The sequence below is a fragment of the Cibotium barometz genome, chromosome 17 (genome assembly GCF_041138505.1).
Source record: "Cibotium barometz isolate CiBa-2024 chromosome 17, ASM4113850v1, whole genome shotgun sequence".
Lineage (NCBI taxonomy): Eukaryota > Viridiplantae > Streptophyta > Polypodiopsida > Cyatheales > Cibotiaceae > Cibotium > Cibotium barometz.
The window spans coordinates 15,118,886-15,141,351 of record NC_141062.1 but is presented as its reverse complement, the minus strand read 5'-3'; the positions used below and the strand labels follow the sequence as shown (position 1 = coordinate 15,141,351).

Sequence of the window (22,466 nt, the reverse complement as noted above, 5' to 3'; positions counted from 1 at the left end):
GGATGAGGAAGAGAGGTCGTCTAATTAGGTTTAAGACAAATAGGAACTTCAAAATTAATGTAGAAGCTTGTGCATTTGATATAGCGTCCCTAGATGCTAGGTGAGGTGAAAGAAAGATGTAGAACTGTAACTATTTGGTAGAACTCATGCCTGGACACATGGACAAGATGGTGGACACATGGAAACAGGGCTCCTAATGTTGGCATTGGAAAAAACATCAGTCTTGGTCAAAAAGCAAGAAAAAGCAAAAGTCAAACTTTGTTGACCAAAAAGTTGAGGGCACCATCGGAAAGAGGACATCGAACTGGATCAAAAAGCGAAAAACTGCTTTTTCAAAAAGCAGCTCCAGGGCCAAAAAGCAAGGCCCTGAAGATTGTAAAAGCACAAACCAAGAACTTTGAATATTATTAATATTTAATAAAACAAAAGCAAAGTGGCAAATCAAAAGCAAGAAAATAAAACAAAAGCCAAGAGGTAAAGCAAACGCAAGGCAAATTAAAAGCAGGGACCTCCCATCTACTATATAAGAAGCTTGGACCTCCATGGAAGAGCATAGAAGTACTCGTGGGGACTTTGAAGGAGAACTTGTGGAGAAATAGCAACATCAGCTTGGGAAGAGCAAATGTTCCTTATCCTCACCATCGTCATCTCCTATCTCCTCCATCCCCATTGGCGAGAACCACCTTTGAAGTGCTGACTACCCCGCTGCTCGGCTAGCCACCAGCCGCCACTTGCAGCGCTCCTCTGCACATCAGCGCTGCCCTGCTTTTACTACACCTCCTGTGCGCTTGTGCCATCCTGAGGCCCAACAACCATCACTAGTCGCTCGAGTCTCTCTGCATACAACCGTCGCCTTTGCTTGTGCAGCTTCTACCTTGTTGCTCCTCCGCACTGCTGCGTCACCGCCTGCACTGCGGCAGTGCTGCTTTGTGGAACCGCCTTCGCTATAGCTATGCGCTGCCCTTGCTCTGTGCGCTAGCACTGCTGCATCTCCTCAGAACTGCTATCTCTGAGCGCTGCCTCCACTCTAAGCGCCGCCTTCACTTTGAGCGCCGTCTCCACTCTGTGCGCCGCCAATACTGTCTGCTGCCTCCAGAAGCTATTGGTGACGACGCCAGCCATCAGCGCCAACACCACCTAAGAGCACCATCATTGCTAGTTTTCTCTAACTCCTAAGAAGGAGGGTTACCTTGTGGAGCTACATATTTCCACCTTGGTGTAAGCCACTCGGGATTGATTTTTTCCAGGCTGAATATAGAGAGCCTGGTTGATATTTGGGGACATCAGTTTGATTCATTGGATTTCGGTACTAGCCTGATGTAAGACTCGTGGGTCATCCTCGTGGTGAGCTCGGCATCAGTTATCTTGTGCCTCGACATCGACCTCGGCCCGACCTCGACATCGACTCTTTTGTTTGATATTGTATTCATTTGTTGTATTGGTCCTGGCTTGGAAAAGCTCGTGGATTGTTCCTGAAATAAATTCCTGAAGAGGGGGCGGGACTTGTTCCCTGCTCTGCGTGTATTGTGTGAAACCCCTATTTCCATCTCTCTCTCCCCCTTCTCTCTCTTTATCTTTGTCTCTCGTACATGTGGTTACATCTGTCACTGCACGCTCCGTTGGTCTTACAGTGGTATCAGAGCAGGATTTCTCTTGAAGAAATCTTTTATGGGGTGACAGAACCATGTTGAGAGTTGAGGGAGACCAAGGGCCTCAAGAAGGGAACAACTATGAAGCCAAGCCAAAGCATCAAGGAGGGATCCAGGGCGGCCTATCTGTCTCTCACGAGACCACAGTCATGACATCAGCTGAATATCGAGACTTTCAAAAGTTCGAAAAGTATCTTCAAGATGAAGAGTTCCTAGTTTGGAGAGCCAAGAAGGAACAAGACTATAGAAGAGCTTAGATGTTCGGAGACTTTATCAAAGACTAGGCCATTGAAGCTAAAGGTGTGGAAGTTGTCAAAGCATATTTACAGGTAAAGGGGTTACCATTGGAGAAGAACCCAAAGCCACCCGATCCATCACTCATGGAGGACAGAGAGAAGTTACCCCTAGACCCGCTCTATCAGATTCAGCCTCCTCAGGCCTAGCAAAAGAGAAGAAGGCAAAGGAGCCTTCAATCGACAAAGTGGACTTCAAGCCGGGAGAGAAAAGTGTAAAGTTTGATACCTTTTATGGAAAGCGGAACACCCAGAAAGCCCTATCCTTCATCAAACATGACTTCTCCAAAAAGTCCAAACTCCGCATGGTCCGTATGCACTTAAAAGATGCCTCTTTGAATTGGTGGGTAAAAGTGGTCCAAGATGGGATCGAACCTACATCATGGACAGATTTCAAAACCATGTTCAACAAGAAGTTCCTTCCCGCAAACTTTGAGGCACATTTACAGAAGGAATGGGATGAGTAAAAGCAAAAGGCCGGAGAAAGCGTGGCAACATATCTTAATAAATTTTCGGCCGTGTCATTGATGTTTACCTCATATACTCCCATCCCATCATTGATGGAAATGCAAAAGTTTTTCAATAGATTGCAACCAAAGCTTTTGCAAGTAGTCTACATGGCGGGACCTAAAACCTTGGAAGAAGCCCAAGACAAAGCCTTGCAAGCCGAAGCTCTATATATGCCTTGGATGGTGGGAAAATCAAAGAATGAGAATCGAGCCTCATCCCAAAAGAAGAAATTCAAAGGAGGATCTTAAGCAAGGAACGAGCCACAAGAAAAGAAGAACAAGAATGAGGATAAACCTCCATTGTACCAAAAGAAGCTATCCCGCAAACAACGCGAGGAGTAGGTCAAAGAAGGAAAATGTTCCCTATGTGGAAAGAAAGGACACATGGTTGCAAAATGTCATGATAGACCAAATCAAGAAGCTAAACCGCCCCAAAGTAATGTATTACCTAAAGAACTCCAACATCAAGATGATACACCACCAGAGAAGAGGCAACTTTTCAAAGCTTAGGACAAAGTGGCAAACCAACCAGTACTTATCCACTTCGATGGTGGTGCTACCCACCACTACATCCATCCACGAGTGGTTGAAGCCATGAACCTCTCTCCGGATAGGTTCAGAACTCCTATTATAGCAGGTGCCACTTTTGAAGGAATGTCAATTGAGGTGACTCCTATTTTGGGAAAGCTTCGCTTACAAATTGAGACTATGGATCATGAGAACTTTGTTGTTGGCAAAGTTGGACATTGTGACGTGATTTTGAGTATGCCCTGGCATAAGAAGATAGACCCGGGCATTGATTGGGTTGGAAATAAGATTAGGTTTCCTTTCAAGGCCAAGAATGTAACTTTTGATGTAGGAGTTGAGGGGAATTCTATTCCACTCATTAGTCATGTACAAGTTTCTAAATCAATAAAGCAATCTATTTCTTCGTACTTGATATATGTAAGAGATTCTAAGGAATCTGAGAGTGATGAGTCTCTCTCAACTCTTGATCATGAAAGGAAAGATTTCCTAAAGAAGTATGAAGATTGTTTTCTAGATACTCTTCCAGAAGAGCTACCTCCTAAGAGACCGGAAGGTCATCGGATTGACATCATGCTAGGAAGCTCACCTCCTAACATGCATCCTTATCGAGTGAGTCGGGCTCAACAAGAGGAGATTATGAAGCAAGTGACCGAGCTTTTGAATCGACCTAGCTTATCACCTTTTTGCTCCCAATCTTATTGGTTCAGAAAAAGGATGGTTCTTGGCGTATGTGTATTGATTACAGGACTCTTAACAAGATCACTGTAAAGAACAGGTTTCCTATTCCTAGGATTGATGATATCCTGGATAGATTGGATGGAGCCACTATCTTTAGCAGGATTGATTCAAAGAGTGGTTACCATCAAGTCAGGATTGTTCCATAGGACATTCACAAGACCGTATTCAGGACTACCTTTGGACTCTATGAGTATTTGGTGATGCTTACCATTGCTCCGGCTACCTTCGACCGATTGATGCAAAGAATATTTCGAGCACATAGAAAGTTTGCAACTACTTTCTTTGATGACATTATTGTGCATTGAAAGAACGAAGAAGAGCATTGAAATCACTTGGATATGGCATTTCAGGAATTGCAGAAGCACAAGTTGTTGTGAATGGTAAGAAGAGTGAGTTCTTTTTGTCAGAGATTCACTACTTGGGCCATATAGTGTCCAAGGAAGGAGTTAGGATGGACCCAGATAAAGTTAAGGCTATTGTGGAATGTCTAGAGTTGACTACTGTGCATGCAATTCGAAGTTTCCTTGGCTTATGCTCTTATTATAGGAAGTTCATCAAGTGGTTTGCCATGGTAGCAAGTCCACTACATGATTTGACAAAGAAAGCCGTGGGATTTCGGTGGACCAAAGCTGAAAAAGAATCCTTTGAAGCACTAAAGTTTATGCTAGTAAAGGACCGGTATTGATTATTCCACATTTATCAAAGCCATTCACGGTAGTATGTGATGCTTCAGGAGATTGCATTGGAACAGTCTTGAACCAAGAGGGCCATGTTGTGGCCTATGAGAGTCAAAGACTTCAAGGAGCCGAAAAGACCGCATCCACATACGAGAAAGAATTGATGGCTACCATTCATGCTTTAAAGATTTGGAAGCACTATCTATGGATGTTGAATTTGTTATCAAGACAAATCTTCAAAGTCTTAGGTATTTTATGTCTCAACCTAAGATATCAGAAAAACATATAAGATGGGCTAGTTATTTAGCGCAATTTCATTTCCAGATTATGCATACCCATGGTAAAGAGAACAAAGTAGCAGATGCTCTATCTCGGAGACCCATGACCCATGCAGTTTCTATCGGATATCATTTGGACTTCACTATGATGAAAGATCTTTATGCTACAGATGAAGATTTCAAGGATATTTGGGACAGGTTGCAGAATGGAGACTTGGTGACTTCTTATGGCATCAAGGAAGGGTTTCTTATGATGCAAACCCGTTTATGTGTGACCAAGGATTTGAGACCAAAGGTAATGGAAGAATGCCATGCCCCACCTTATATGGGACATAGGGATATCATGACAACAACTTAGGCTTTGGAGAGTTATTTCTTTTGGCTAGCATGAGAAAGGATATTGAGCAATACGTTCGAGAAGGTTTGGTTTGTCAGAAGGTTAAGTTTGATCGACAAAAACCCGCAGGATTATTACAACCTTTGCCAATTTTCAATATTCCATGGGAAAGTATTGCTATGGACTTCATCTTTGGATTGCCAAAGTCATGATTTGGGAATGATGGAATATGGACTATTATTGACAGGTTCAGTAAGCAAGCCCACTTCATTCCAGTGAAGAATACCATCGACGGAGATCATATGGCAAGATTGTTTATTCAACAGATTTTAAAGCATCATGGATTGCCCAAATCCATTGTAGAGGATAGAGATCCTCGGACTACAAGTTTCTTTTGGAGAGCACTTTTTGACAACATGGGGACAAAGCAGAGTTTTTCTTCGGCTTATTATTCTCAAATAGATGGACAAACCGAGATTGCAAACCTCACTATTTTGGATATGCTAAAGTGTTATGCTCTTGAAGCAAAGGATCCATTGGTTGAGTTTGCCTATAACAACACTATTCACTCTTTGAGAGGCAAAGATCCTTTTGAGATTATTTATGGCAAACCATTGTTGTTGCCTATTTTGAAGACCAAGGAAGAGATCTTCTGTGCGGACGAGTTTGTTTGAGATTTGGCCACGGCCTTTGCACAGGTTCGGAAGGCTATTGAGACATCTCAAGCCAAGCAAAAGAAAGCTGCAGATAAGCACAGAAGGAAGATCACTTTTGAAGAAGGGAATATGGTGTTATTGCAATTTTAAAAAGCAAGACTTAGAAAGTCAACAGTTAAGGAGCTCAAGGAACCCAAGCTTGCTCCCAGATATTATGGACCTTTTTAGGTTGCCAAGAAGATCAATGATGTATGTTATTGATTGGACCTTCGAGACCATTGGAGGATACATAATGCCTTCCATGTCAGTTTATTGAAGCCATATATAGGACTATCCCCAGAGGAGCCTATATTAGAGGATCCACCAGAAGTGGAAGAACAAGAAGAAATCTTCCAACCGGAACAGATTGTATTCCATTCCGAGAGAAAAAGAGGAAGGACAATGGTCAAGAAATTCCTCGTGAAGTTTAAGAACTATTCGCCTATGGATGCGAAATGGATGCCAGAAGAGTACTTCAAGGACTACCCATATATTCTTCGAGCTTATAAGGAAGTAGTTGGTCCAGATGTATTTGAAGTACAGGCTTGAAACATCTTGTGATCAAGACAGATTTAAGAGGGAGGGATTCTACCCCTACCCCTCTTCATTGTATATATTTACACTGAAATGGAATTGATCATTATCTTGCTTATGTAATGGTCTTGATTGGATATGCTCTAGTTTGGGTGGCAACGATGCCCAAAAGCCCAAAGAGCAAGATTTGTAAATGGGAGGCAACGATGGTTCTTTTCAGATTTCTGGAAGAGGCTTTGGGACAACTTTCGGCCTAGAAAGATCACTCTTTCTTTGGTTGATGGCACATAGGAGTTTAGCGGTCGGTATTTGGCTGGCAGTTGCAGGTCGGTCATCGGCTTGTTCGTGGTGCGGCCATCATCAGGAGTCTTAGTGACATTGCCTTTGGGATTTCTCGAAGGCTCAACAGATTTGGCAGCGGATTCTCCGCATCTTCGCTATGGATAGGGCATCGACCCGAATCATCACTTGGGGCACTGTCGCTTGGGCTGCAGAGGCTAGAGTGATCAGGGCTTATGAGGATGGGGGAGGGCTAGCCCTTTAGGTCTCTCACGATCGTATTGCAACAGCACCATTCACAGCCCCTCCTACAGGTGACTGGCGGCCAGGCTCATGCTAGAGATGGGAGATTTGCAATAGCATTGCAGCCTGGCACATTTGGCGTGCTAGATGCAGCGAGGCCATTGAGGGTACCCACACTCCGCCGCGTGAGACCATCAGGAGCATATTGCTTGATATTATTCACACCCTCTGTGGTTAGTGGGGGAAGTTACAAGGAGGTTTTGACCGCATGCGGAAGCGGCGGGAAGCCTTCTTGAGACTTTGGAGGCCTGGCCCTTTTCTCACAGATAGAGGCGATGACCCCATTTGGCATTACAGACCACCTGTGTGGTTGTCCCCCGCCCCCCGCCTCCCCCCTCCCCTTGTATGAGATAGCCTTCTCCTCACAGAGCGGCGAGCAGGAGGAGAGAAGCGTCTCTTCACCTTATGATCACTTGTTTCCCGCCCTTATATGAGGCGAGTTTGTATCTAGCTCATCGTGGTTGTACTTAGCCCTTTTAGGTTGTTTTTTCTTTAACTAATTGAAGGATCTTTTTCCTAGAAAAAAAATGCAATGCAATGCAACTTTAAATACAATGGTTACAACTGAGGTCTAAAAAGATGTATGACGCTGATGATGCTGACTATGGATGTTGAATGCTGAATGCTGAATGCTGATCTCCACACCTTCTTAGGGTCTTGGGCTGAAGACCACCCAAACGATGGAGAGATCCTGAACTGAATGATGTGGTATGCATTTTATATATGAATTTGATGCTGGTCGGGCACACACCCCCCATCCACAGCCCCCTCTCTTCCCTTCTCCACACACACCCCCCAGCCCCTTTTTCCCTCTTAAATATTGTCAGCTGATGTAAAATCCCAGTACTCATTATAATAGTAAGTCGGCTGCTGTAACAATACCCACGACAGAATAATGCTATGCCGGCTGCTGATAATTCCCATGACTAGCAATAAAGCCTAGTCAGCTGCTGTAATCCTCCTGTCGGCTGCCCACAACTGCTTGCCTAATGCTTGAATGCCATGCTTAATGCTCACATACTCCTAAGAATTCTATGCTAAATGCTCATGAATGCTAAGAATGCCATGCCACCTGTACACCAACTAGGTGTGCATGTGACATTCCCCTCTGCTAACTGTTGCTAGGTGGTACACGTGACAACTTTTCGACTCCACTGAAAACCATTGCCCCACTGTCTTCTTCTGTCGGGACTGAGGTCGACTGTAGGAGTTTAATCCTGTGAGCCAAAGACTTCTCCACTGTGGGAACTGCATGGCAAATGCTGATAAATTTGCTTGGAAGAACCTGAATCACCACTGACTTGTTTGTGGAATCCTTTCACACACCATCTCCGTCGTTCATGAACCTATGAACCTCGTGAGGTGATGTTGGAGCCACTTCCGTCTTCTTATGTGGAGGAGAACCCCTTGCCGATGCCAGTTGAAGCCCAGAACTCCATTTTCTCCTTTGATGATGTATGTCATTCTTCCCCAAAAAACTCATGGGTAAATCATGTATGTCTTGCAGATGCAAGATGCTTAGACTGACTATCTTTACTGGATTGCTAGGATGACTTTTATACTGATGCAAGACATGTGCTACCCTATATGCTATGCAAGAATGCAAATGAATGGGTTATTGATGCATGCCTAAGGGGAAAACCCTAAGTATGGCGTGCAAGATCTTGAGAACTGGATTTAACTAAGCGGAAGTGATTGTCATGATGGTTTTGCTGAATGACTTAAGGGATGAACATGAACTAAGGCCGGTTACCCTGTAACGCTCTGATACCAATGTGACATACGAGGGATTGATTGTAGTAAAACAACCTTAGCTTAACTAAACTGCACTTGGAAACACTTAAAAGATATAGAATGGTTTCAATGCAATGCAATGTGCAATGGTTTCAATGCAATGCAACTATATTAAATGCAATGGTTACAACTAAGATCTAAAAAGATCTATAGTGTTGATAATGCTGACTTTGACTGCATGGATGCTGAATGCTGATCTCCACACCTTCTTAGGGTCCTGGGCTGAAGACCACCCAAACGATGGAGAGATGCTGAACTGAATGATGTGCTATGCCTTTTATATTTGGATTTGATGCTGGTCGGGCTGTATCTACTGCTGTCGGCTGATGTAAAATCCCACGACTCATTATAATACTCAGTCAGCTGCTGTAACAATACCCACGACAGAATAATGCCATGTCGGCTGCTGATAATTCCCATGACTAGCAGTAAAGCCTAGTTGGCTGCTGTAATCCTCCTGTCGGCTGCCCACAACTGCTTGCCTAATGCTTGAATGCCATGCTTAATGCTTACTTACTGCTAAGAATGCTATGCTAAATGCTCATGAATGCTAAGAATGCCATGCCACCTTTACACCAACTGGGTGTACTTGTGACAAACAATCTGTCCAGCTGGTGATAGTGCCATTTTGCTGAAGTTATGAAGCCATTATTTTTTTAGTGCTCATAGTTTCCTTGAAAAAAGAAAAATTGGTCTTTCCACTCTAGTCCTCAAAAGTAGAAAGCACTTAAAAGTGTGGACCGTAATCTTTCCATGGCCATTTGGTGGAAATGCATTCCATTGTCTTGCAGGCTTCACAAGTTTCTGCACCATAGAATTGTCGAGATGGTCACAAAATCTGGGCAAGCTGGAAGCAAGTGAGTCTGTAAGAGTAATTTTGGTGAGTGTCCTTGGCAGCAACAATCTTGCTGCTGTCCATAATGACAGCTTCCTTATGACACTCGATAGAAACCAGTTTATTGGTTCAACTTTACTACTCTGTAGTAAGACCTGTGAGTCCATGGTATTTAAGTGATGATGGTCGTTGACTTTACTTGGTTGCCTCTGATCGCTTCAGGCTGAAAGGCTTCTGGATTTCTGCAGGGACATGCCCAACGGCCAGAGGTACGCATTGTAACATGGCAAAACGAGGAACTTACTAGAGATGCCTTGCCCATTTATGGCTATGAGCATTACAAAGCAAAGGATTACGCACTTGCTCATGCACCATTTTCAGGCAAGATGAGAAATCCATTTTTTAGTAAGGAATAGTTTACCAACTAAGCATCTTTATTAATTGGATTTATCACTTAATAATATTGGGTGTATGTTTAATCATCAGGTAGCAGCTCTGCAGGTGGTCAGTGGACAGATGGAGACGAGCCATTATATTACATTGTTTCGCCTAAAGATGTGGTCATTGCTAGACCAAGGTTGGCTTCCATTGCAAAAATTATTCTGCTTTGCAAAGTTTTGAAAATTATGTGGGGAGAGGAAGCAATACTTTCTGGAGAAATAACTACAAATAATTCTTTTGTTTTGGCTCAGGGATGCTGACGATCATGTGAATTGGCTCCTTGAGCACGGCTGGCACGAGAAGGCTTTGGCAGCCGTCCAGGCAGGAAAAGCTCGTAAAGAGCTCTTAGAGGAGGTAGTCCTAGGGCCTTAATTTCAATGTGAAAATGGGCCTATGATTAGGATAGATAATAGATCGAGACTTTTGTAGAATTCTTGAGCACCCTTCATGGGTACATAGGATGCTTGTATCACCTAAAGTTATACAATGCCTTATATTAGCATCTTGAATAATTATTGTCATAGGTAGGTTCAAGGTACCTGGACCATTTGATTTTAGAAAGGCAATATGCACAAGCTGCTGCTCTCTGCCCAAAGTTGCTACGTGGCTCTGCAGCTGCATGGGAAAGGTTAGTTTTCTTACGTTTTCTTCACTTGAATACTTGAGGCGTTCTACTAGTTTTGTCTCTTGATGTGAAAGTGCCTGGGTGATGATGTCGAATAGATGGGTTTTTCATTTTGCGCATTTGAGGGAACTACCCATCCTGGCTCCATACATACCAACAAGTAACCCACAACTGCGTGATACAGTTTATGAGGTGAGCTGCTCATGTGCGTTTGTCAGTGAATTTGAGCAATCCAATTACTGTTGTGATGTTATCTAATGAGTCTTTGTTTGTGTTTTCAATACATTCCTAGGGGGTTAATTGTTGAGTCATTTACTTGTCGTGCTATGCCCAAGTTTGGGTATGTCAATGTAGTTAACTGCTATTCACATTGGGTTTGAATTGTTTTTTTTCTTACTAGTGAGGCAACGAAAATATGACAATCACAGCTCTGTCCTGATTCCTGAATGCGTAATGGAATCATGGACAGCAATATGGAGGGCTGCTTGGCCTAATTAAGCCCTTTTGGAAGAGCTCATTGACATGTGTCATGATCTCTTCTTGTTAATTGGCACGTGGCCAATTAAATGGAAAACTTCTCGGGATCAAATCTACTCGATGATCCTACCGACTCTCAGGTAGAAGCATACATGGAAGAGCCTATGCAAAAATATCTTCACTGTGACACACCATGTAGTAGTACCACGTAGCAGATAGGCAGCCTCAGGCAGTTTGTGTAGGCATTGGGTTGTGTGCACAACAGTATACAGTAGTCGGGTAAGTGCACAGGCAGGCTGGCAGGTCTCTGACAGCCGCTTGTGCCATGTGGAAGTTGCCCAGTGGTGCTGGTCATGGGCTGTCCTTTGGAGAAGGTGACAGCACCTATGCAGGCTGACCAACATTATTGATGCATATATATACGTGCATAGCAAATTTATCAAAATCACCAACATTTTCTTAGTGCTGAAAGAAAGAACAAACACAGGTTGTAGGCAAAAGCACAAACTGTAGAAGGCTGTGGACAATTGATTATTGCTGAAAATGAGCATGAGGGAAGCCCGCAGGTGCTTACAAGCATAAGAGACTATTGCAACAGCCAATGACCTCCAATAAATATGCAAGAATGAGATGAAATACGAGGAGAAGGGTGTGCTCCCTTATATATCCCTCATATGAGCTGGTCGGCCAGCTGTAGCAGGCCGACAGCAGTCGTGTAGTATAAATATGCTATAAAAAGCCAAAAAAAGACTCATAAATGGTAGAAAAATCATAGATGATGTCGACAATGCAGGGCCTCATAGAAATGACCAGTACAAGCATGCAAATGTAGACCCTCTGGAGACGATATATATTCCAACACCTCCTCTTCAGGGCCAGAGGGCGGTCCAATACTAGCACGCTGAAGTAACACCTCCAAAGTAGCTCTTGGAAGTGGTTTGGTGAAGAGATTAGCTACACTGTCCTTGGTAGAACAGTAGGCCAGCCGAAGAAGTCCCAACTTGATCTAGTCGCGTACAAAATGATAATGCACCTCAATATGCATGGATCATCCTTGTATCACAGGATTCTGAGCATAGCACTCTGAGAATTTGAGAAGATGGTAACAACCGGGGAAGTGTTGGCACATCACAAATGCTCCAGAATTTGATGAATCCAAAGTGCCTCAGTGGAGGAGAGAAGGTAGGATTTGTACTCAGCCTCGATGGAAGAAGCAAAAACAATCCTTTGCTTCTGAGACTTCCAAGAAACCAATCCTGTACCAGGCATGAAGCAATATCCAGATGTAGACCTCTGAGTATCAATGGAGCCTGTCCAATCAGAATCTATGAAACCAACCAAAGCAACACTACTGAAATAGGTGATGCCATAATCTGAAGTACCTCGAAGATAATGAAGAACTCTCAAAGCTGCCTGCCAATGAGACCTTTGAGCGGCTGATGAGAACTGTTCGAGAACACTCATAGCATAGGAGATATGTGGACGGGTGTTCGCAAGGTAAAGCAATGAGCCAACAATCTGCCGGTACTCTGTGGAATCCACCAAGGGTGTATCCTCCTTGGATAACTTGGCATTGGGATCCATTGGACAAGAGAGGTGTACGGTCTGACAACCCATAATGTGAGAGCAGCTTATTCATACTTCTGCTAAGAAATGAAGATACAATCATCTTTCTACCAAACCTCTAGCCCAAGAAAATAATGAAGAAGGCCAAGATCAATCATCTGAAATGTCTCTGAAAGGTTGGAGTGAACTTGTGTGACCAACTAAGTATTTGAGCCAGAAAGGATGAGCTCATCAACATACAAAACAATGACACAAATATCCCCATCAGAAAGAAGCACATAGAGATTGCTGTCTGCATATGTCCTCTCAAAGCCAAGAGATTACAAGAAGGCATCAATCTTTTGATACCAGGCACGGGGTCCTTGTTTGAGACCATAAAGAGCCTTCTTCAGAAGATACACATGTTTGTCCTGTCCCTGAATCACAAAACCAGGAGGCTCCTCAACATAAACTTCCTCCTCTAAATCTCCATTCAGAAAAGCGGATTTGACATCCATCTGGAACGCGGGCCATCTAAAGTGTGCAGCCAGAGCCAAAACAATCGTGATGGTGGTATACGTGGCAGTAGGAGAAAATGTCTCATCAAAGTCTTCACATGCCTTCTGAGCATATCCTCGAGCAACAAGGCGGGCTTTCTACTTGTCCAAAGTACCATCTGCATGAAATTGACTTTGAAAATCCATTCCACACCAATCACACGACGATGTAAAGGCAGTGGCACCAAAGACCAAGTGTGATTCCTCTCAATAGAGGACATCTTTGTTTCCATGGCTTGCCACCACTACAGGTGTGAAATAGCCTCCTTTGGACTCTCAGGCTCATCGATCTCTTGGAGAGAACTCATGAGAGCATAATTCATTGTGTGATGAGATGTGGAAGCCTGAGATGAACGGCGAGGTCTAGGGATGGGTAGAGATCTGGTTATGTAGTTGTGCATCAGTGAGACCGGAATCTCTAAAGAGTTGCTGAACTTGCCGAGGTAGGCCAGCCTTACTCTCAAAGCGTGAAGAAGTAGAAGATCGAGCTGTAGTAGAGGACTCATCGGATGTTGCTGGGAGAGGTGATGAAGTAAGCACTGGTGGGGGTAATCTCGGAGTCAAAGCAGGACTCGTAGAGGGATTGGGAGCTGCAGAAGTTGGTGCAAGAGGAATCGATGGCTGGAAAGTAGTAGCTGGCACCGGAGTTGCAGCAAGAGGAGGAGGAGAAGCTGGACATGGAAGAGGTATAAGATCACTAACGTTTGCCGCCCGGGGGATGGTCCTTCCAAAAAGTTGGAAGATGCATCGGGTGGAGAGGAGTCGATGCCAGACAAGCTCTCATAAAACCGAGCATCATGGGAAATGATGATGTCATCAACCTCCAGATCCCAGAAGAGGTACCCTTTATCTCAGACTGTAGTCTGTGAAGATCATCCTTCGGTGCAAGTGTGGTCCTCTTCTGATCTGGGACATGCACATAAGCAAAAAGCCAAAAACACGTAGGTGAGAAATAGAAGGCTTGTGTCCTATAAAAGCCTCCTCTGGAGTCATCCCCTCAACCACTTTTGTGAGAGAGCGGTTAATGAGATAAACTCAGGTAGCCACAGCCTCACCCCAGAAAGACGGAGGGAGACCTGCATGATGCAACAAAGAACGAGCCATCTCTTTTACGGTCTGATTCTTCCGTTCCACAACTCCATTCTGCTGAGGAGTGTAAGGAATTGTGGTCTGTCAGTGAATGCCCTTCAATGCAAGGAAGTCATCAAACGGTACAAACTCGCCACCATTATCAGTCCGGAGAAATGACACTATACTCCTTGATTGATTTTCCACCATCCCGATCCAAGTCTTGAAATTGGCGAAAGCATTTGACTTGCGAGCCTTTGTGAGTGAAATCATCCACAAGAAGAAGAAAATATCGAGCCCCTTCAAGAGACAACCTCCATGGATCCAGCAACATCTGCATGTATAAGCTCCAGTCTTCGGGTTGCTCGATGAGTGGCCTCCTCTGGAAATGCATCTCGATGATGCTTTTCCATCATGCAGGATGAGTAGATGTGTGAAAGAGATCTAAGTTGAGGTAGTCCGCTGACAACCTACTGAGGATGGAACTTTTGTACGGCAGTAATGGGTACATGACCGAAGCGAGAATGCCATAGAGAAGTATCTGCCTCAGAAACCAAAGCCATCAAAGGGGAGAAAAGCTGATGAATATGTGAGTCACTGTGAGGGATATGGGAAGAAAAGTTGGTGATCTTGTAGACTCCCATCATGGGCAAGAACCGAGAGAGTCTTCCTGTTGATCACCTCAATGACCTCATCATCAAAGTGCACACCAAGTCCCTTCTGAGAAGCTTTGTATATTGAAAACAAATTTTCTAAGATCCGTGGTACATATAAAACGTCATGTAAGGTGGCAGAGGAACCCAAAGAAACATTACCAACACCGGTGACAGGAAGCGAGGAGTTGTCGTCGCTGATGTGAACTGAAGAAGAGAGAGTGCTTCAAGTGTGCCACTGACCACTTCTCGAGAAGTCATCTCTGTGATCACTAGGAGGGAATCCTATGAAGAACTGGATGAATCTGTGGTTGCCATGTATGCTACTTTGGTAGATCCCTCCTTTGAAACTTTGTCCTTGCCCTTGTCTTTGGTGTTGTCCTTGTCAAATGCTTTGGAAGCATCTTGGGCTTCATACCTGGCTTTGGCTACTCGAGAGTGAAAGAATGTGCAAAAGCGGAAGCAATGAACATGAGAGAGAAAGATTGCAAGCAAGAACTGAGCTTTATTAGCTTGAGGTTACAGAGTACAAGAGCCAACAAATAGGGCAATGAATGATATGATGGAATGAATGAAGGGAGCAACTCTTATATACTTATGCATGAAGCATAGTCGACTGTAGGAAACAGGCCGACAGCTCCACGACAGGATGCAATATTTTAAGACCCCCTCTGCATCTTGAAGTGTGCAAAAAAGTCAGAAGAAAACTGATGATGAAGGTGCGACCATGGACACCTCAGCATGGCCAGTACTGAGTACACCTCGGAAAATGCACATGTCAGCTTGCTGTCTTCAGAGAACATAATGCCACTAAAAAGAGCAAAAGAAAATCCGCTTGGCTCCAAACTCAAAGTAGAACTGTGAACACATCACATCCAATAACCTCGAACAAATGAACATGGAACACATCCTGTCCATAGTCTCTGCTAACCAATAGTTCTGGAACTCATCCGAACCATGAAGGAAACTTGGTTGATCCTGGAACTCATCCGGACTATCAAGTGAACTTGCCTGTCTTTATACTTGGAACTCCGACACACAGGTCCCATGCTCTAGATTTAATACAAGAGAGCTTTTGAAAGCTCCCTCACCCGCCCACAAGGCGTTTCTGTAAGACAGCATGCGGGGGATGCCCTTAGGATCAGAGCAGGACACCAGTCATGTTCTCTCCAGACTGTAAGGCCTTGGGAGAGCTGGGGTTGTCACTAGATGAGTCTGTGTCAGTGTCATGTGACTTGTCTTTGTCCTTCTTTGAAGACTTGCCCTTGTCCTTGGCTTTGCCTTTGTCCTTTGATTGACAATTCTTTTGACAGGTGGCCTTTCTTCCCACACTTGTAACACCGACTCCGAACTTTCTTCTGCACTGTCGAGAGTGCCTGATCAGGTCCAATAGACGATGAAACTTTCAATTTCCCCTGAGAAACTAGGATGGATTCCTCTTCCAAGAGGAGAGTACACGGATCATCAAACTCGAGGGAACGTGTTGTGATCTGAACCCGCAAAGCTCGGGAAACCATGTCATAATCTGCAGGAAGCTTGATGAGGAGGAGAGCAGCTAACTGAGAAGAGGTTAGGGCAGTACCCATTGCCACTAATTGGTCATGAATTACCTTAACCTTCATCACAAATGACTGCATGGAAGTCCCTGCTGTAAACTCCAGAGAAAAGAGCTGACCCAGTAGGCTGACAGACCGCATTGTAGAGTCCCGTGCATATAGGTATGTCAGCTTTCTCCAAATAGAAGCAGTAGAATCCAATGTTTGCATGGCGGGGGAGACCTCTGGTGAGATGGCTCGAATAAGTGCAGAGTGAGCTTTTGAGTCTTGATTCTCCCAAGCTGAAAGTTCGGTGAGAAAGGCATTCTCCTGGTCTTGAGTCCACTTCCAGGGCGTTCGGGCCTTCGTTCGTGGCCCTGAACAATCTCCCAACCCTTGTGTGTGAACCAAACCTTCATCTGTAGCTTCCAGTGATGATAGTTTGTACCACTGAGCTTGTCCTCCTTGTTCGTGTAGGGGGGACCCATGTCTGCCTCAAAGAAGCTATGTCTCAAACAACCTCTGTAGCTAAGCAATCCACGTGCTCTCTCAAGCACCTTTCCACAGGATCCAACTAGGGACGAATAGCCCCCTCTGAAGATGCAGGCTGGACAACAACAAAAGAAACCCAAAAAACACACCACTGGGAACCTCCTACTGGAAGAGGGAGGGGATCTTGGAGGGAGAGGAGCTGATGTGCCACTAGTCTGATGCACTTGTGTCATAGAAGCCAAGAAAGTTGATGCTATGGTGGACATGACTTTTGAGTCTATGGCTCGAGAAGTGGGCAAGAAGCCAAGGGAGTGGACACTCTCTTATCTTATCCGAAAGGGTGACCTTAAAGAGGGAGAGGATGGACAGCTTATGTTCAAGAATCCACTCCGTTTGCAGCATGGAGACCCAGCCTCTCAAAGGTTGAGATCATATTTGCATAAAGAAGAAGTATCGATCACTTCTCGCCATGCATCCACTCCTCATGGCACAAGAGGAAACATATTCATGCATTTTGAAGGCCATATGGATTCCAAGTATGTACATCATGGGGATAGTGGTTGGCATGCAAGCCAAAAGACCTTGCCTATTGAGTTATCTTGTGTGGTGAGACAAGGCATCTTTCAGTGATGTCACATGCAGTGGGGCCACAAGAACCAAAGACCCATGTCACTTTGGCTAGTGGAACACCTAAGATCGCCCATGAAGCTCATGCGGAGAGAGCTGCCCGTTGGACAAGCGCAAGAGGAAGAGGCAAGAACTTGAGCCTCATGCCAAAAAGCTCAAGGTGAAGAGGACTGCACTGAGAAGTCCAAGATCCGTCATACAAGTTTTTGAAGGGGACAATTGCCCATTGGTGGATCACTGAAAAGACCACCAAAGACCCCATTTGCACTTGGAAAGAGTTTAAGGACAGATTTTATGCTCAATTCTTGCCACCAAATGCAGAGCATACACTTATCCTAAAGTGGGATAGACTTGATCAAAAGGATAATGAGAGTGTGCAGCAATATGTGAGCAAATTGTGGAAAGTTTTGCTCAAGGTTACTCCTTTCATGCAACTCTCTGAGGATGAAAAGAAAAGAAAAGTTTCATTCCGGGTTGCAACCAGCCTATTGTTCGGGCATCGAATTGCACCCGAAATACACTTTGCAACAGCTTATAGCATCTGCTCTTGCTACGGAGTAATTGGTGCTCAAAATCAAGCAAGATCAAGGTGGTTCCAAGGGCAAAGAGAAGGCTGTTCCAAACTTGCAACAAAAAGGTGCACAGCCACCTAAAAAGAGCTTTCGGGAAGCCCAGAAGGGAGGTAAAGCTGAAAATATCCCATCCAAGGATCATGGGCCAAAAAAGAACAAATTTGGTTTGACTCCCGAGCAAAGGGAGCAATATGCAAAGGAGGGGAAATGCTTTTCTTGCGGCAGTAAAGGGCATATGTTTAGGCAATGCCCCAATCGCAAACAAAAGCATAAGGACAAGCAACCCAATGCAAATGTGCATGCAGTTCCTGATGTGCAGGGAAACACGCAGCATGATGGAAAAGAGAGGATGGTATACAAAGCATGGGGTCAAATCAAGGATCAGCCTGCTCTATTTATGTTTGATGATTGTGCAACAGATAATTTCATCTCTACCCAGATGGCAGTCGCCTTGGGCATTGAAGTTAGGACATGGAGCCTCAAATAGAAGCATAAGCTGCCTTTGTTGGTAAAGAGGTGCAGGTTACTCCACTTATTGGGAAGTTGCGTATACATATACAGGGATATCTTGATCATGAGCATTTCTTGGTTGCCCCACTTAATGGATGTGATGTATTGCTTGGCAAGCCATGGCATCATAGGCTTGAGCCTCGCAAAGAGTACAAGACAAACAGAATTTTCCTTATGCATAGAGGCCGCATGCATGCTATTGATGCTGGCAAGGAAGGGGATTCTATCCCAGTTGTATCTCACATCTAGATTAATAAAGTAATGAAAAAGAGTCTTTCAGCGTACTTGGTTTTTGTTCGTGATAACATTGAACCAAGTCATGAAAATGTGGATGTTTTGACTCAGGATAGGTTGAATTTTTCTTATGCATACAAAGATTGTTTTGCTGATGCATTGCTAGGTGAACTACCTCCTCAAAGGCCCGAGGATCATTGCATAGATCTTGTGCCAGGTAGTTCTCCACCTAACAAACCCGCATATCGTGTGAGTGCCGCACAACAAGAAGAGATTATGAAGTAGGTTAATGAGCTTTTGGAGAAAGGTTTGGTGCAGCCAAGTTTCTCACCTTTTTGCTTTCCCGTGCTTTTGTACAAAAGAAAGATGGATCATTCCGCATGTGTGTGGATTATAGAGCTCTAAATAAGATCACCATCAAGAATAGATTTCCAATCCCGCGCATTGATGACATCTTGGATAAACTTGATGGCTCGGCTTGTTTCAGCCGTATTGATTTGAAGAGTGGTTATCCCTAGATACGAGTGGTGCCAGAGGATGTCCACAAAACTGCATTCAGGACAGCTTTTGGATTGTATGAGTTTTGGTGATGCCTTTTGGTCTCACCAATGCCCCAGCCACATTCAATCCTATGATGGATAGGATATTCCGACCCCATCGAAAATTCACAGATGTATTCTTTGATGACATCTTGGTTTTCTCCAAGAATGAGCAAGAGCATAGGACTCATTTGGCTACAGCGTTTGAAGAGTTGCGGAAGCATAAACTCTTCATTAATGCCAAGAAAAGTGAGTTCTTTCTTTCAGAGATACACTATTTGGGCCACATTGTATCCAAGGATGGTGTAAGAATGGATCCTGCCAAGATTGAAACCATTCGAAATTGGCCAGAGTTGCAAAATGTACATGAGGTATGTAGCTTTCTGGGGTTATGTTCATAATATAGGCGCTTCACAAGGCATTTTGCTATGATTGCCATGCCTTTACATGATCTCACGAAGAAAGTCACTTTTAAATGGACCTCAAAGGAGCAAGATGCCTTCTTGCAACTCAAGAATGCTATCATATGTGGACCCGTATTGATTGTTCCCGACTTGCAAAAGCCATTCACGGTGGAATGTGATGCATGTGGGAATTGTATAGGGACTGTCCTAAATCAAGACAGTCATGCAGTTGCATATGAGAGCCGTCGATTGCGTGGCCTCTCATGGGGACTTATCTGCCGTGCAAGATCTGTATCATTTGGATGTTGATTTTTGCCATATATGGACTGATTTGATGGCTGGTCACTCACAGGCCTCTTATGTGATTGAAGAGGGTTATCTTATGAAGGATAACTGCTTATGTGTGGTGAAAGATATATGCCCAAAGGTTATGGAGGAATGTCACGCTCCACCTTATGCTGGTCATAGAGGTATCATGCCTACTACACACATGATTGAGAGAGATTTCTTTTGGTCAAGCATGCGTAAAGACATTGAGGCATATGTACGAGCATGTAAGGTGAATTTGATAGGCAAAAGCCTCCAGGTTTGCTTCAGCCATTGCCTATTCCCTCGCAGCCATGGGAAATCATTACTATGGACTTCGTTATGGATTTGCCTAGATCCTAGCATGGGAATGATGCTATTTGGACCGAAGCTTTTTCTTGCTCACATATTCAAGCATCATGGTATGCCAAAGTCCATGATTGGGGATAGAGATCCCAGGACTACGAGCCTCTTTTGGAGGGCTTTATTTGATAACATGGGCACTAAGCTTGAGTTTTCATTTGCTTATCACCCCCAAACGGATGGCCAAAGTGAAGCTGCAAATTTAGCAGTGTTGGACTTATTGAAGTGTTATGTGACAGATCAAAAGACTGCATGGGAGAAGTATCTTCCACTTGTAGAGTTTGCCTACAACAACATAGTTCATGCCTCCATGGGAAAGGCCCCGTTTGAGATTATTTATGGCAGAGTGGTCTTGCCACCCATTCTTCGTACAAAGGATGAGATCTTTGCAGCTGATGAGTATGTGCGTGACTTGGATGTAGCCTTTGCTCAGGTGTGGACAGCCATTGCAAGGTCACAAGACAAGCATAAGAGGGCTGCTGACAAGCATAGAAGGGACATGCAAGTTAAGGAAGGTGATTGGGTACTGCTGAAATTTGAGAAAGCTAGGCTTTGGAAGAGGCCAAGACGAGAGGGATCATATCCAAAGCTTTCTACTCGATATTATGGACCCTTCAAAGTGATTGATAAGATCAATGAAGTGTCTTTCAGGCTTGCTTTACCCAGCCATTAGAAGATTCACAATGCTTTTCATGTGAGTCTTTTGCGGAAGTATGTGGGGCCAGATCCAGAGGAGCTTGTCACAAAAGATCCGCCAGAAGTGATGAGCTTGAGGAGATCCTTCGGCCAGAGCAGATTGTATTTCACAAGGAGAGAGTTTTACCACATGGAAAGCTTTCCAGGAGATACCTTGTGAAATTTAAAAATTATTTGCCAATTGATGTAAAGTGGGTAGACGAGGATTATTTTGCTGATTACCCTCAGCTTTTGCAGGCATATCTTGAGGCTTTTCTGTTGAGGTCAACTGTTTAGAAGCCCGGGGGGATGTCACCATTTGGTCCATCTCCATTTTTGGAGCCACTTCTATGGGACTGTCACTCCATACAGCGGCCAGGTTTGTGGCATGTTCACATGGGGCCAGGCCAGTGTCCCATGTGAAAGGGCCAGTCTTTTGGTGTCACATGGACGGGAGTCAAATTAGTGCCACCCGTGTGTGATCAGTGTTGCGTCACATGGACGGGAGCCAGATTAGTGCCACCTATGTGTGATCAGTGCTGCGTCACATGGACGGGAACCAGTTTCGTGCCACCCGTGTGTGACTTGCTACGTGCTGTATGGACGAAAGGGGATGCAAACAAGCCTAAAAAGAAGGAAAAATGTCACTACTACCATAAGCCTGGCCACTACATCAATGAATGTAGAAAGCGGATTGCAAAAGAGAAAAGGAAAGATGCAGGCAATGCAGTAGAGCAGACTCTTCTGATGACAAAGCACAACAATCGGCTAATGTAATTCAGGAAGAGTAAACTTTTTTGGTCACATGCACTAGTGACACACCAAGTGCTTCAGTCAATGATATGTCTTGCATTGCATCTGACAGACAGGATGTATCATGGTATTTTGATAGTGGTGCTTCGAGCCACATCACTTCCTGCAAAGATGTATTTCAGCACTTGGTTTATGCTTCAAATGGCCGCACTGTATCATGTGTAGATCATACCACATATCCAGTAAAGGGAATTGGCAATGTCATACTTATTGCAGCCAATGGTGCCAATATATGTATGAAAAATGTGTTGTATGTTACAGGGATAAAGAAAAATCTGCTCTTCGACTTAGCCATAAACGACCAAGGTTTAAAGGTTGAATTTGAAGATGGGAAGTGTTTGGTAAAAGACCCATCAAAGGAACACGATACAAAGGCTTGTATAAGCTGGACAACTATCACAAGCATACTTATGATGCAAATACAGTGGCTACCCACACTCCTCCCATGCATGATGCAGAGCTATGGCATGCACGTTTTGGGCATGTAAATTTTTGGAGTTTGATGCTTTTGCAGAAGCATCATATGGTTGATAATATGCTGCCTCTTGAGTCTCCAATAAGACATGTATGTGAGGGGTGTA

General features: G+C 44.2%; 1 protein-coding gene across 1 annotated transcript in view; it reads left to right on the top strand.

Annotated features, from left to right (window-relative positions):
• The window catches only part of VPS41 (vacuolar protein sorting 41), an 88,661-nt gene that overhangs the window by 23,306 nt on the left and 42,889 nt on the right, over positions 1-22,466 (top strand). Inside the window, exons 5-9 of the mRNA XM_086811256.1 lie at positions 9,698-9,830; positions 9,936-10,026; positions 10,142-10,244; positions 10,415-10,518; positions 10,614-10,707. Of these exons, the coding sequence (XP_086667382.1) occupies positions 9,698-9,830; positions 9,936-10,026; positions 10,142-10,244; positions 10,415-10,518; positions 10,614-10,707 (525 nt within the window). The remainder of the gene's footprint in view (positions 1-9,697; positions 9,831-9,935; positions 10,027-10,141; positions 10,245-10,414; positions 10,519-10,613; positions 10,708-22,466) is intronic.